Here is a 14,195-nt window from a genome sequence, read left to right as displayed (position 1 = left end):
TCCCTCCTTCCCCAATTACAACAAAAGTGCTCCCCTCTACAAATCCACCAACAACCTCTTTGTCTCTAACATAATCATACAACATATTAACATCTCTTTCCATTGCACTCCTAAAAATATTCCACACCTCAGCGTTCCTCTTTTCATAATGGGCTATATTCCTCCTTAGCTTGACAGCAAGCCTTGCATGGCTTAAACATAGAATGCTTTCTTTAAAGAGTATTTTCTATAACCAACACATCAAGTCGAGAATAAAATAAAGCTTTGGCCGATTCATACACTCAAACCATCCTTCAAATTGTTTGTGGTTGACATAGCCTACACTTTTTTGTTCACATACACTTTTGGAGAATCTAAGAAAACCATAGTGACAATTACAGAAGATGGTTTTGTTGGTCATTTGTGATGTGAGTTAATTGTTTTTCGTCGGTGGATTTGCTTTCTGAATTCTCTGTGCACTTGTTGGCATTGGAGGAGCTGCTTTTGTTTTAAATTTTAGCTCACGTACATGATGAAATGGTTATGGGTAAAAAATTATGATGGAGAAGATGGAGGTGGGAGAGTGGGAGGACGGCGGAATGGTGAGGATGCAAGGAGTAGCAGTGGCAAAGATGGATGAGTTTAAATACTCGGGGTCAACTGTCCAAAGTAACAGGGAGTGCGGAAGAGAGGTGAAGAAAAGAATGCGGGCAGGGTGGAGTGGGTGGAGAAGAGTGTCAGGAATGATTTGTGACAGAAGGGTACCAGCAAGAGTTAAAGAGAAGGTTTACAAGATGTTAGTGAGACCAGCTATGTTGTATGATTTGGAGATGGTGGCACTGATGAAAAGACAGGAGGGGGAGCTGGAGGTGGCAGAGTTGAAGATGCTGAGATTTTCGTTGGAAGTGATGAAGAAGGACAGGATTAGGAACGAGTATATTAAAGGGACAGTTCAGGTTGGACGGTTGGAGACAAAGCAAGAAAGGTGAGATTGAGATGGTTTGGGGATGTATGTCAGAGAGATACTGGGTATATGTTAGGGTTAATACTCCTGCCTGTGCCCCTGATCAAGGCAATGGAAAGAAGAACTGGAGTTGGCCCGCGGGCTCTGCAGCTGCCCGCTGCTCCAGAAGACAAATTTAATGGTACGTTGTCCAATGACGACACGAAGTGGTTTTCTTTTTCTTTTGCTGCTTCTTCTAGTAGTAGTAGTAGTAGTAGTAGTAGTAGTAGTAGTAGTAGTAGTAGTAGTAGTAGTAGTAGTAGTAGTAGTTCTGATAGTGTCCACTAGCTGGCAGTGTAATAATTTAACAAGGCGGAAGTAGATTGCCGTGGCTCACGCTGCACAGTCAACTGGAGTATTTATGTTTTGGCCCTTCTAGCTGGCGTTAGCTAGTCGCGTTTGTCCCCCCTTCCCATTCGTGATTTTGCAGGATACATTCCTGTAAAAGTTCACAGCCATGAAGAAGTTTTTTGACGACATTAAGAAAGACATGAAATTCAAATCCGCGGGACCTGGGAAGAAACTTACGGACGAAACCAGGCAAATAAACTTTTCTTCAACGCTACAGACATACACTGCTTTGCAGCGTTTGCTACCTTAGCGTAAGGTTAACTGGTGTGCAATGTTAATTGACTGCCTGTCGGCATGGAAAGTAGTTAATCAGGACAGTACAGATAGTGCCATGTTTTACAAGGTAGCGGTTTGCTAACGTTAACAGCTAGGTTATGTAATACCACGTACCGGGATGCGGGAAGAGCTCTTGTAATGTAATCCCTAAAGAAGCTAACGCTTCAAAGCAAAGCGATTCTACCGTTAATCGGTAATCGCCGGAAAAATAGCGCTGTCATCCTATTTGACGTTAGCCAGACAGTTGGTCTTGTTTTAGGCAACTTTATCCTTCTTTTTGCACTGTTTTGCTACCGTGCCGTACCAAAACAGTTACCGCCAACATCGTTGCGTGGCAGTAAGTATCTATCCATCTGTTTGGAAGAGGAAACCCCACCATGGGAAAAATTTTACAGTAGAAAATGCGAGAAAGGGGTTTTATGACAATTAAAGTCATTAGTTATGGAATACATTTCCATTGCTATGCTGATGATGCTCAGCTGTATGTGCCTATAAGGGCTGATGATCATACTGAAATTACTAATTTAGAGGCCTGCTTGGCTACTGTGAAAGATTGGATGTTACTTCACTTTCTGCTTTTAAATTCGCATAACACCGAGATGACGCTACAGTCACTCCGCCCTGTGATGGCCTGGCGGCCTGTCCAGGGTGTCTCCCTGCCTGCCGCCCATTGACTGCTGGGATAGGCTCCAGCATCCCCGCGAACCTGACAGCAGGATAAGCGGTTTCGATAGTGGATGGAATGGATGGATATCCTTACATACGGAGTCGGCACCCTCTCCCGCTAACTACGGGAGGAGAAGCTTTGACGCGTTTGTGTTTTTGTACCTTGGAGTTAGTCTGAGAACTACTCTTAACATCTCGATCGCCTGTTCAACTGCAACGCGTTATAGCTCCACGCCTCAAGTTGGTCCGGCCGTCAGTGACAAGCCTCGCCATGCACCCACAGAAGGCGTCCAGAGGGCAGGAGCTGCAGCACTCGCCAGGATTGAACAGAAGCAACGCCCGAAGGTCCAAACTTCACAGGACGCCATCAGGAACAAGGGTAACATGTCCAGTAATGCTGCTGTTGATCACATGCTTCGTGGGCATATTTATTCTAAAGTGAAATCCCCCTCACTTGGCAGGTCAAAGGGGGCATTGTTTATTGGCTAAACACGCATGCTTCATTTGCTGAATTGCCAAACGTAGCGCTAAGGATGTTTTGTGGTCAAGGAGGAACAGCCATGTCATGATAGAGAGGTTCAAAATGCTTAACGGCAAATTGCACATCTGGACGTCAGATACTTTTGTGCACCATTCTGCTACAAAAGCTGAGATTTTATGCTTTTCTTGTTTTCAATGAGCCATGTCGGTGTTGTTTGCATTTTTGTTCTTTTAATGTTTCTCTGCTCACTTAAGACTAGATAGTCCAGGTTACCTTGAAAATAAAATAAATTGATTTTCTGAATGTCTTTTTTTTTCCCTCTCATATTGCCTTTGTAGTGAAAAGAGAGCTTGAAGCAGAGGCTGCTGCATTGGCTGAAAAGGAAAAGGCCACTGTGGCAGAGGTAAGTTGCAACAGGTTATCCAAGCAGGTAAAGGCACTGCAGACAACCCACTTATACCCTTTTTTCCCCCCCATTATCAGTCTGAGGCCTTAATGATGTCTCTGTGTGCACTGCCATGTCAGTGACGAATCAGTCAGGACTACGAAGCCCCACAGAATAAACACAACCACTTTGACTACAAAAAATGATGCTGTGCATTATTTACATGCATATTTCACATGCCGTGCAACATTTCGACTCATCTCCTCCACTGACCACAACACTTATTCTGACATTTTCATTTTGTTTTCTGATCGAAAAAGACCAATGCATGCTCCCTGCGATTTCACATGTGCTGTAGGATCAGTGCAGAATTTAATGATGACGCCATAGGCTGTCAGCACAAATCAGATGTAGCATCATTGGATGTGACGTGAATGTGACTGAAACAAATCATTGAATACCGACTTGATTAAGCCCTCCCATTGGCACAATTTGGCCATGTTGAATACAGTTATCAAAGGGTGCCAGGTCCGCGGTGGTGTAGCGGTCTAAGCATCGGCTTTGCATCGATGCAGTTGCCCACTGGGGACCGGGGTTCGCGCCCCAGTCTCGTCAGATCCGACTATGGCCGGACTCGATGAAGCAGCAATAATTGGCACCGCTGTCTTCGGGAGGGGGGCAGAGTCAGCTTGTGTTCATCTCATGAATGCGTCTCTGTGTGTGTCGGAAAAAGCAGTGGTTCGGCCTGGAGTCGCCTTGTCACGAAAGTGGCGAGGCGTCTCCTTTGAGACTGCTGGCCGGAGAGATGCAGTTGGCGAACGCACACAGTACGAGGGTGGTGTTTGAACTAAAATAGGGATCGATTGGTCACTAAATTGGGAGGAAAAAAGGGAAAAATCAGAAATAAATGTAAAAAAAAAAGGGTGCCAAAAATTCAGAAATGAGCATGGTTTGGAACCATTCCATGCTAATCCGTAAGATAATAGAAATGCCATTGGAATGGTTTTCTTCTATGTCAGAACCGTTCCGCCTTGCTATGAAAAATTCCATTTGCATTTAGCAGACAATCCATGTGAACATTGAGTTGTTAACGATAATCTGGACAAAAAGTGCCATTTTCAAATTTTAGATATGCAGGGTTCATATTCAGCTGGCCCTCAACTTGACCCAAACCTTACGGTGGGTTTGAATTCACCCACCCAATATGCACACATGCATTTGCACTCTGAAGGTATTTATTGCCAGATGCTTTCCTCCACATTCTCCTTAAGGTTGCTTTTGTGTAAAGTGCATTACATTTTTATATCTGAAATTGGCTAGGAAAGTACTTGTTTGCTTGAGTTATAGTATAGAATACTAGGTTGCTGTTTACAGTTATAGCAGTTGGGTGGTGGGTTAGAGGGGTTTTAGGGATAAAACACCCATTGTTTCAAAAATTATGTGCTTACTAGTAAATGACATCATAGAAAGGTTAAACTGCTTTATCATTGTGGTTGCTCTGGAAATAGACCATTGAGTGTCCCAGCTCCTGACTGATATATTACACTACATAGACTGTGCAGCAAAGAAAGTGTTCAGACTAACAATATTGGTCAACCTTTTTTTCTTCTTTTTTTTTCCTTTCCCTAGGGATTCCAAGTACCAGTGAAGGACCCAACCTGTCTCTCAGTGTCAGGTGTTTATTTCACCTGTCCACTAACTGGAGCTACATTAACAAAGAGTGAGAGGGAAGCACACATCAAAGAGGCAATTTTCATGGTAGGAAAGATGGCAAAGATATTGTTGCATTATCTAATTTTAGCTGAAATTAGATTTTGTCTGCAAGTTATAACCATTCAGTAATGTGCCATGCCATTTTAATCATGATATGAAATAAAATGTGTTGATGTTCCTGTCAGCGGTTTGAGGAGGATGCAGTGGAGGCCTCTGTTATGATGATGCACACCTTCAATAAGGACCGAGAGAAGGTCAAAGCTGCTGTGGACATCATAAGCAAGTAAGACTGAAGGGGAAGGAGGAAGAGTATGATGATGATCCTTGAAAGTTTACCTAATCCTAAACCTGCCATTGAAATTAACTGTTTGCAAAATTTCTGTAAATCCCATCTTCTTTAATTACTGTTATGTCCAACAAACTATTAAAATGAACTCTGCTCACTACCGACCCCTGCCAATTACCATAAGAAGCAGTTGATCACTTAGGGTAGCTAGTTTTGTAAATACTTTTGTGTATTTTCCCAGCAACTCCTTTTTACAATTTTCTTCAGCTTTAGCTATCTCTAAGAACTAATCTAGTCTAGAATTATAGTATGTTAGCTAAAAGCTACTCTTTTGCTCATTTTAGGTTGTTAGAGCCCAATGTCAGTATGTCAGCCCAAGTGTTGATGTTGCTAAGAAGTGATAATTGTGTCAGTCATCATTCTGCAAATGGTGAATAGGGATTATAACCCAGACACACGTAGTGGTGTCTTTAACATTAGAAAAGTCAGACAAGTGAAACTTGCACAGCCAAGCAACACTGTGTTGCCATATCTCATATCACCAGCCACAACAATATCTGACTGCACATGCCACACGTATGAAGCCTAATGAGTATCTAAATGATAAATGGTAATAAAGTTTAATCTCCAAAACATAAGCGCTAAAATACAAGTTTTTTTTCGTCAGTCATTACGAATGTAGTGTGAAATTCTTGGAATCCACTTTAATACACATATCTCTCCTCATGCATTGACACAGCACACGTGACTTTTTTTGAGCCAAGTCTGGCTTTGCAGTTGTCCTTAGTCCTATTCCTATTGCCACCTGACATTGTGTTTTCTTCCCAGGCGTGATGGGTGTGTGATGAAAAGATTAGTGCTGCTGCAGTTTTCTATTTTATCCCGTATTATCTTTATCATCATGTGATGTAAAGCGAAGAGCGAGGTGGTGAAGGCAAAGGAAAAAGTGTATGGTGAGTTGTACAAGAGGTTAGACACTAAGGAAGGAGAAAAGAACTTGTACCGATTGGCTAGACAGAGGAACCAAGCTGGGAAGGATCTGCAGCAGGTTAGGGTGATGAAGGATAGAGATGGAAATGTGCTGACAAGTGAGGAGAGTGTGTTGAGAAGGTGGAAAGAGTACTTTGAGGGGCTGATGAATGAAGAAAATCAGAGAGAGGGGAAGGTTGGATGATGTGGGGATAGTGAATCAGGAAGTGCGGTGGAATAGCAAGGAGGAAGTGGGGGCAGCTATGAAGAGGATGAAGAGTGGAAAGGCGTTTGGTCCAGATGACATACCTGTGGAGGTATGGAGGTGTTTAGGAGAGATGGCAGTGGGGTTTTTAACTAGGTTGTTCAACACAATCTTGGAAAGTGAGAGGATGCTTGAAGAGTGGAGAGAGGAAGCATACTGGTACCGATTTTCAAGAATAAGGGTGATATGCAGAGCTGTAGTAACTACAGAGGTATAAAGTTGATCAGCCACAGCATGAAGATATGAGAAAGAGTAATAGAAGCTAGATTAATAGGAGAGGTGATGATTAGCGAGCAGCAGTATGGTTTCATGCCACGAAAGAGCACTACAGATGCGGTGTTTGCTTTGAGAATGTTGATTGAGAAGTATAGAGAAGGCCAGAAAGAGTTACATTGTGTCTTTGTGGATTTAGAGAAAGCATATGGCAGGGTGCGGAGAGAGGTGTGGTATTGTATGATGAAGTCGGGAGTTGCAGAGAAGTATGTAGGAGTGGTGCAGGATATGTATGAGGGCAGTGTGATAGTAGTGAGGTGTGCAGTTGGAATGATGGATGGGTTCAAGGTGGAGGTGGGATTACATCAAGGATCAACTCTGAGCCCTTTCTTGTTTGCAATGGTGATGGACAGGTTGACGGACAAGATCAGGCAGGAGTCTCCGTGGACGATGATGTTCGCTGAAGACGCTGTGAGCTGTCGTGAGAATAGGGTGCAGGTTGAGGAGAGCCTGGAGGTATGCACTGGAGAAAAGAGGAATGAAAGTGAGTAGGAGCAAGACAGAATGCATATGTGTGAACGAGAGGGAGGACAGTGGAATGGTGAGGATGCAAGAAGTAGAGGTGATGAAGGTAGATGAGTTTAAATACTAGGGGTCAACTGTTCAGCGTAACGGGGAGTGTGGAAGAGAGGTGAAGAAGAGAGTGCATGCAGGGTGGAGTGGGTGGAGAAGAGTGTCAGGAGTTATTTGTGACAGAAGGGTACCAGCAAGAGTTAAAGGGAAGGTTTACAAGATGGTAGTGAGACCAGCTATGTTATATGGTTTGGAGACAGTGGCACTGATGAAAAGACAGGAGGCAGAGCTGGAGGTGGCAGAGTGGAAGATGCTAAGATTTTCATTGGGAGTGACGAAGGACAGGATTAGGAACAAATATTTTAAAGGGACCGCTCAGGTTGGACGGTTGGAGACAAAGCAAGAGAGGCAAGATTGAGATGATTTGGACATGTGCGGAGGAGATGCTGGGTATGTTGAGGGAAGAATGCTGACGATGGAGCTGCCAGGGAAGAGGAAGACCAAAGAGGAGGTTTATGGATGTGGTGAGGGAGGAGATGCAGGTGGCTGGTGTGACAAGAGGAAGATGCAGAGGACAGGAAGCGATGGAAACGAATGATCCGCTGTGGCGACCCCTAACGGGCGCAGCCAAAAGTAGTTGTAATATTTATCTTTATCATGCTGTTGTATGATGGTGTGCAACTTATACAGTTGCAACACCCATAATTATTCATCAGCTGATGAAAGTAGTCATCATCCTCATCACACTATTATTCTAATGGTATCTGAGTAATCGTAAGTATGTGTGAAATGAGTTTCAATGGCGCATACCCAGTTGTTGGCTTGTGGTAGTCATTCATGCTTTGAATAGTGCACTAGAGGACAGGGACCACTGCTAAAGAGCAGATTATCAAGCAAAAAATTGTTTGTATTTGTATTTGCTTTAAAATAACTTAAAAATTAAATCAGGCTTTTAAAGCTCAAATATGAAGCAAAACTCATGGAAAGATGGAGTGGAATTTACAGTGTTAAAGTTCAAAACCAACACCTTTTTATTATTTTTAGATTTTAAAAGCGACACTTCCCCATTATATTTCCACAGGTATGTCGAAAATATATGCAAGAATCCCACAGAGGAGAAATACAGGAAGATTAAACTGAGTAACAAGGTGTTCCAGGTGTGGCTGTTTTAAGCTTACATTTCTAATCTTTAGTGCCTGATTAATGTCAGTGCATATTTATTCCAGGATTTTGATAAGGATTGCATCTTCTTCATTAATTTTCTAGCATGCAGTTGTATTTAGGAAAATCTTCTGTCTATTATAATAGAGAAAATTGTTGTATGTCATTGTGCCATTTTTAGAGATATTATGAAATCCTGATGAGGAAATGAAATATGGAAAGACCTTTTTACATGACTGGTTCAGTTAGCCCACTGAGCTATCCGTTAGCTGTCATGTAGCTCAGAATATTCTGGTTCAATGTAGCCCACTTTTAGACTAAACTGTTGAATTAACTATTATATAATTATTATTCAGTGCAAGTCCATATAATGTACAAGAACACTTGTAATTGCTTTTGTTTTAGTAGTGGCTATTTAAGTTGAGCTGTAACTGACTCGAAGATACATCCTAGGATGCACTGGGACACATCATCAGTGATGTTTCTTGAGGTCCTCAGATGTTGCGGGTCTTTCACATTCATACACTCTCTCTCAGGCGACCCGGCCAGGATTGATCAGGCCCTGGCTTCTGTCCCAGCAGCATTGGCCCACAGATCACTCCTTCTGATCCAAAGCCATCTGGAGGCCTTCTCTGTAGCCTCCATGGAAGACTTGATGGCTTTCCTTTTAGCAGCCCCAGTGATGCCAAGTAGAGTGTAGACCTTGCACAATGAGCGGCCAGCAAAACCTCTACTTAAATGGGCTCACAACACGCCTTCCAGCCTCTCCTCCAGCACTGATCCACCAGCTCCTGGTACTTGGACCGCTTCTGCTCATTTGCCTCCTCCATCCGGTCCTCCCAGGGAACCGTCAGCTCTATAAGGAGCACCTGTTTTGAAAAGGCTGATGATAGCACTACGTCTGGCCTCAATGAAGTTGTCATAATGTGGTCCGGGAACCTGAGCTGTCCCCCCCAATGTCTACTAAACTTTGACTTTTCAACATCACATCTAGTAGGCTTACACTGTTGGAACTTTCAACAGCAGCTTGAAAAGTGAAAGTTTTGTAGAGGTGTGTGACTCAACCTCAATAGCCACTACTAAAACAAAAGCAATTAAAAGTGTTCTTGCACAATATATGGACTTGCGTTGTGCATCTTAGACAGTTGAAGTTGTTTGGGTGACATAATTATCCATCCATCCATTATCCAAGCCGTTTATCCTACTTAGGGTCACGGGATGTTGGAGCCTATCCCAGCAGTCATTGGGCGGCAGGCGGAAAGACACCCTGGACAGACTGCCAGTCCATCACAGGGCCAACACATTCACACCCAGGGACAATTTAGTATGGCTGATTCACCTGACCTACATGTCTTTGGACTGTGGGAGGAAACTGGTGCACCCAGAGGAAACCCACGCAGACATATAATTATGTAATAGTTAATTAAACAGTTTGGTCTAAAGTTGACTGCATTCAACCATATATAGACTGGGGTAGGTGAACGCTAACATGTAGCTGCCACATTGAAATGGGGTCTATTGCTCAGTGGGGTGATTCCCTTTTCTTCCTCCTCCCTCAGGAGAAAATGCGATGTGTGGAGGGGAGCAGAGAGTTCTTGCAGGCCTTGGGATTTGTGAGCATCGTGTTTCCTGTTGAGGGACAAGGTAAATTCACCAAGATGTGTGTGACAACAGTCATGCTTGCTCGGGTTGATTTCTCTGTCCACATTAGAAGTAGACTGATTTATGTAGAAATCTAATTTAAGATTTTACGTAGGAACCTTGTTGTATCTTGGGTACATGATAACTCCTGCTCACTCCATGTGTCTTTGCTGGGAATCAGAGACGGAAGAGGAGTTCCTGTTGTTGCCCGAGCAGAATGAAGACGCCTTGGAGCTGATGAAGGAGCGGAGGGATCGTCTCCAGAGAGGAGAGCCTGTCAGAGCTCAGCTGGACAGACAGCCCCAGGCCTTCAGACCCTCTCCCAACGCCATACGCTTTGAGCTTCCGCCTGAGTTCTACAACCTGACTGCAGAGGAACTCAAGAAGCAGCAGCAGCAAAGGTTGCAGACTTGTCATAAATTGATGTTTTAACTTGAATTGTAGTGACCACCATAAAGCAGACACATTTGAAGAGGAAAAAAACTGTAATATAGCTTGCACCACGTAAACGCGATGCCAGTTGAAATTGGCATTGTGAGACAGCCCATCATTTAGGTCTCTGAATTGTGTGGAACAGCTTTGAGAGTGAGGTCTAATCTTGGCAAAGCCTGTTAGTGTTTTTTCTGCTTTTACAGGAAATAAAGTTTTAGAAAACCTGGCACCAGAGTAATTGGCATGTCTTGTGTGTGAATTTGGTAGGAGTGAGATAGTGGAGAAAAACGCCATGCTGCGTACTAAGGCCATGAGGGAGAAGGAAGAGCAGAGAGAGAGGAGGAAATACAACTACACTTTACTAAGAATCCGGCTGCCTGATGAAAACCTGCTGCAAGGTCAGAGTTGACTTGTTTTTTAACCCAGTCAGACCATAAACAAAGTAAAATCTCTCTTGGTGTCTGATTCATCTAATCCATTGCATGGGACAACATGGCTTTTGATGAAAACCTGGGTGGAAATGGAACTCAATGAATGAACTCTTGTCTGTGACCCCCAGGAACTTTTTATGCATGGGACCGGCTACCTGTGCTGTTCCAGTTTGTACGGGAATCCCTGGAGGATGGGTGGCAGCCCTTTGAGCTCATTGCTCCTGGCGGACAAAAACTTCAAGACTCAGAAGAAGTAGCGCTTGCAGAATGTAACTTGGTGAGTTGAAGCCAGTCCACTAATGAAATTGGATTAATACAGGGATCGCCCCCCCCACAACAAAATATGACACAACGTGCAATTTTTCAAATTAATTCTTTAGAACCTTTTATTTTGGCAGACATTTGTTATTGAGGTTGGTATTTGCTCATTCCTGATTTATTTGCTAATTCTATTCCTTTGTACCTTTTGCTTTAGACTATTTTTTGTTTGTATTTGTAATTTGTAACTGAAAAGTCAATACAAGTGTAATTTCTTTATTTATCTTAATAGTATTCAGGTTTTTGGAATTGGCTTCTGTGGGATGTGTGAATATCCACAGCATATAGTTGGCTGTTGTAATTTGGTGATTAATGCCCCTAATAGTTGTAAACAAAGTAGTAAGGCAATGCCAGACAGCTTATCTTACAACAGTAAATGGGATTCAGATACTCAAGTATGGAGTTCTAAGTTCTGTTTCTCTCTTTAGGTCCCTGCAGCTCTGCTCACATTTTCCTGGGATGCGGCAGTGCAGGCAGACATTGCAGCCGCTGGTGGCAAAAGCCCTACCCTCCTTAAGCCAGAGCTGCTGGAGACCATTCGGACCCTTAGCTGAGTAGAACCACTTTCCCCAGGTGTCCCTCTGCTACCCTCCTGCTAGCACCGTCGGGGTCGAGGTGCCCTTTGCCACGGGTGAGGGATCTCATCCCCCCCCCCCCCCAAAAAAGACGTTTCTTGGAGTCGTTAGCTGTGATATTTCAAAACAGACAGGGGCAAGTTCACCAGCACAGCCCCTACTCCTTTCCAAGTCAGGTTAAGTCGATTTTATTTGTATATCACAAATTACAAATTTGCCTCAGTGGTAATCTCATTTTAACTTATCCTCTGTCTCCACAGTGGAAATGCACACTAGTCAAAGGAAGCACTTTTTGCAAAGGTTGATTAATTAAACACTACGTTTTTGTTTTTATAACTGCATCCAAAATGTACTTGCTGTATAATAAACTGACTGGATAGAGGCACTCCAATCTTCCCTAGCCTGCAGGTGATCAGTCAGTCATTTGTAGTGAAGATTTTTTTTTTTTAACTGTCATTGCTTTTGCCATTTTTGCAGCTAAATAATACATCTTGCTCACACAACTGTCGGGTTAAAAAAGTGTCATGCACTTATTGATTTACAGTTAGTGAGAAGTAGGATTATTGAGTGTTGGAGGCAAATAAGGTAAGCAGATTGACTTGTCGTGTCATCTTGGCAGAGCAAACTTTGTTGGGACTTTTAAGTTCAATTTAGGCACCTAGTCTCGTATTTTGAAGATCGTGCCTATAGTTTGAATATACTGAGGGGTTTGAGGTTTGAATGGGCATTCCCTGGGGGAAAAGCCAGCATCTCATCATGTCTGTTCTGATTTGGCGTGATGAAAGTCTTGACTGTAAACAAGAGCTCCTATCTGCCAGGAAATCCTCTGCTTGGCAGTGGACTTGTACCCTCTGGGATTGTGCAAAACCTCTGCAGTTTCTGAGTTTGCATGATTACAATCTGCATGTCAGTCGTTGATATGAACAAAAACAAAAGAATAATAACTACCCATCAGTCTGTCAAACAATTGTTGCCTGCTGTTTGGCATTAAGGTGGGACCATTTCAACACAACTTAATTAAAAGAATTATTGAGAATTGGGAATATTCAATTGCAAATTAATGACTAGAGCAATTGTGCTGGGTGTAAGTTTTTCCATTGTATATATTTTAGGCAAGTCCAGACAAGGTAACAATGAAGCTATTTTATTTAAAAATGAAATGTTTTTATTGTATTTTTCCAGTTTTAAGAAGTATTTTCGAGGAGCGAACATCTAAAATATATTCAACACGAGAGGTTTGGAGCCCTCGAATGGAATGGGAAATAGAAGCAGTAGCAGAAAGTTTGACGATCTACAGTATTACATTGACCATACTATTAAAAAAAAACATTATTTAACTATGGAGGCTTTCTGCAGAAGCTTTATGTAACCTCTTTAGCTTTTGTGTGCAAGCAGACATGCAAATAACTCATTTCTTAATGTTTTTTGGCAGAACCGGCAGCATGGTAACTTTTTTTTGAGTCTTAGTTATGCTTCATGTCTCGTAGTTGTAAGTACCAAACACGCTACTTTGTGAAATCAAAAGTTTATATTTCACTATGAGGGTGAATTAATGAACCAGACAAGCTTATTGGATCCAATTAAATCAGTGGAATAAACCGGTCAAAATTGGGACACAATTTTAAGCGTTTTGTCAGCATCCTTAAACCTTTTCCTCTGAAGAGTAGTGGTTCGCAAAGTTGCATTTCTTTTCAAACTACATAGGGTAGGTGTGTCACCGTGTCATTCAGAAATCAAACGTTAGTGAATACATGCCAGGTGTATTAGCACTTCTCAGTGGAGAGGGCAAAGCATTAATCAAATGTTAGAGGTGGGACTAAGAGCTAAGATTCTGTTCATCTCGTTTGTTGGCGGCAAGTGTGACAACAACCTACCTCAGTGCAATTAACATGCATCCCAAGTGTTTGATGCACTAAACCCAATGGCCCTAATGTCCCCGGAGTCAAGCAAAATCGCACCCATTATGTTTGGAAAGTAACAATGGAAGTTAAATGTCTGTCATACAGTCTATGGTACAACTTGAGGGGATACTAAGCCTGGCCAAGCCGGCTGCAACCATCAGCAACGTGACTCCTCAGCCATGACACCAACTACTCTGCATTCATCGATGTTCTTTAGCTTGCCTAGCGGTTGCCTGTAGGATTACTGTAAGATGGTTTATTGGCAACATGTTCTTCAGAATGAGTAGTGAAGAACTGTGGATCGCCATATGTTGAAGTCTCAATTGTGTTGTAATGCTTTTTGACCTGCCTGTAATTAAAGATTCTATTGCATATTAAAAAAATTAAAAAAAGGTTTGTCAGTTTTATGCCTCATATGAACTGTAAAGGAACATGCTGATTTTTGTTTTTTTGCCTTCACATTTACAAAGCCCGGCTGGGATAGGCTCCAGCATCCCCGTGACCCTGAGAGCAGGATAAGCGGTTTGGATAATGGATGGATGGATGGAGTAAAGCCACTGCAACATAATTCATAGA

At 42.7% G+C, this 14,195-nt stretch overlaps 1 protein-coding gene across 1 annotated transcript; it reads left to right on the top strand.

Annotated features, from left to right (window-relative positions):
• Positions 1-1,366: 1,366 nt before the first annotated feature.
• ubxn6 (UBX domain protein 6) lies at positions 1,367-14,006 on the top strand. The gene is made up of 11 exons (XM_056277088.1): positions 1,367-1,522; positions 2,503-2,654; positions 3,095-3,159; positions 4,771-4,899; positions 5,040-5,137; positions 8,242-8,317; positions 9,881-9,965; positions 10,144-10,363; positions 10,662-10,792; positions 10,954-11,102; positions 11,572-14,006. The coding sequence occupies exons 1-11, from the start codon at positions 1,440-1,442 to the stop codon at positions 11,695-11,697; spliced, it is 1,314 nt and encodes a 437-aa protein (XP_056133063.1). The 5' UTR covers positions 1,367-1,439; the 3' UTR covers positions 11,698-14,006.
• Positions 14,007-14,195: the final 189 nt, after the last annotated feature.

The sequence above is a fragment of the Lampris incognitus genome, chromosome 3 (genome assembly GCF_029633865.1).
Source record: "Lampris incognitus isolate fLamInc1 chromosome 3, fLamInc1.hap2, whole genome shotgun sequence".
NCBI lineage: Eukaryota > Metazoa > Chordata > Actinopteri > Lampriformes > Lampridae > Lampris > Lampris incognitus.
Note: the sequence above shows the minus strand (reverse complement) of the source record. Positions and strands in the feature narration are given on the sequence as shown.

What these genes read in the sequence shown, in the direction of transcription:
- ubxn6 (XM_056277088.1), top strand. Translation starts at nt 1,440, where the DNA reads ATGAAGAAGTTTTTTGACGACATTAAGAAAGACATGAAATTCAAATCC. An exon ending in GGACGCCATCAGGAACAAGG is followed by an intron (nt 2,655 to 3,094) that starts GTAACATGTCCA and finishes TTGCCTTTGTAG; the next exon opens with TGAAAAGAGAGCTTGAAGCA. An exon ending in TGAGTAACAAGGTGTTCCAG is followed by an intron (nt 8,318 to 9,880) that starts GTGTGGCTGTTT and finishes CTCCTCCCTCAG; the next exon opens with GAGAAAATGCGATGTGTGGA.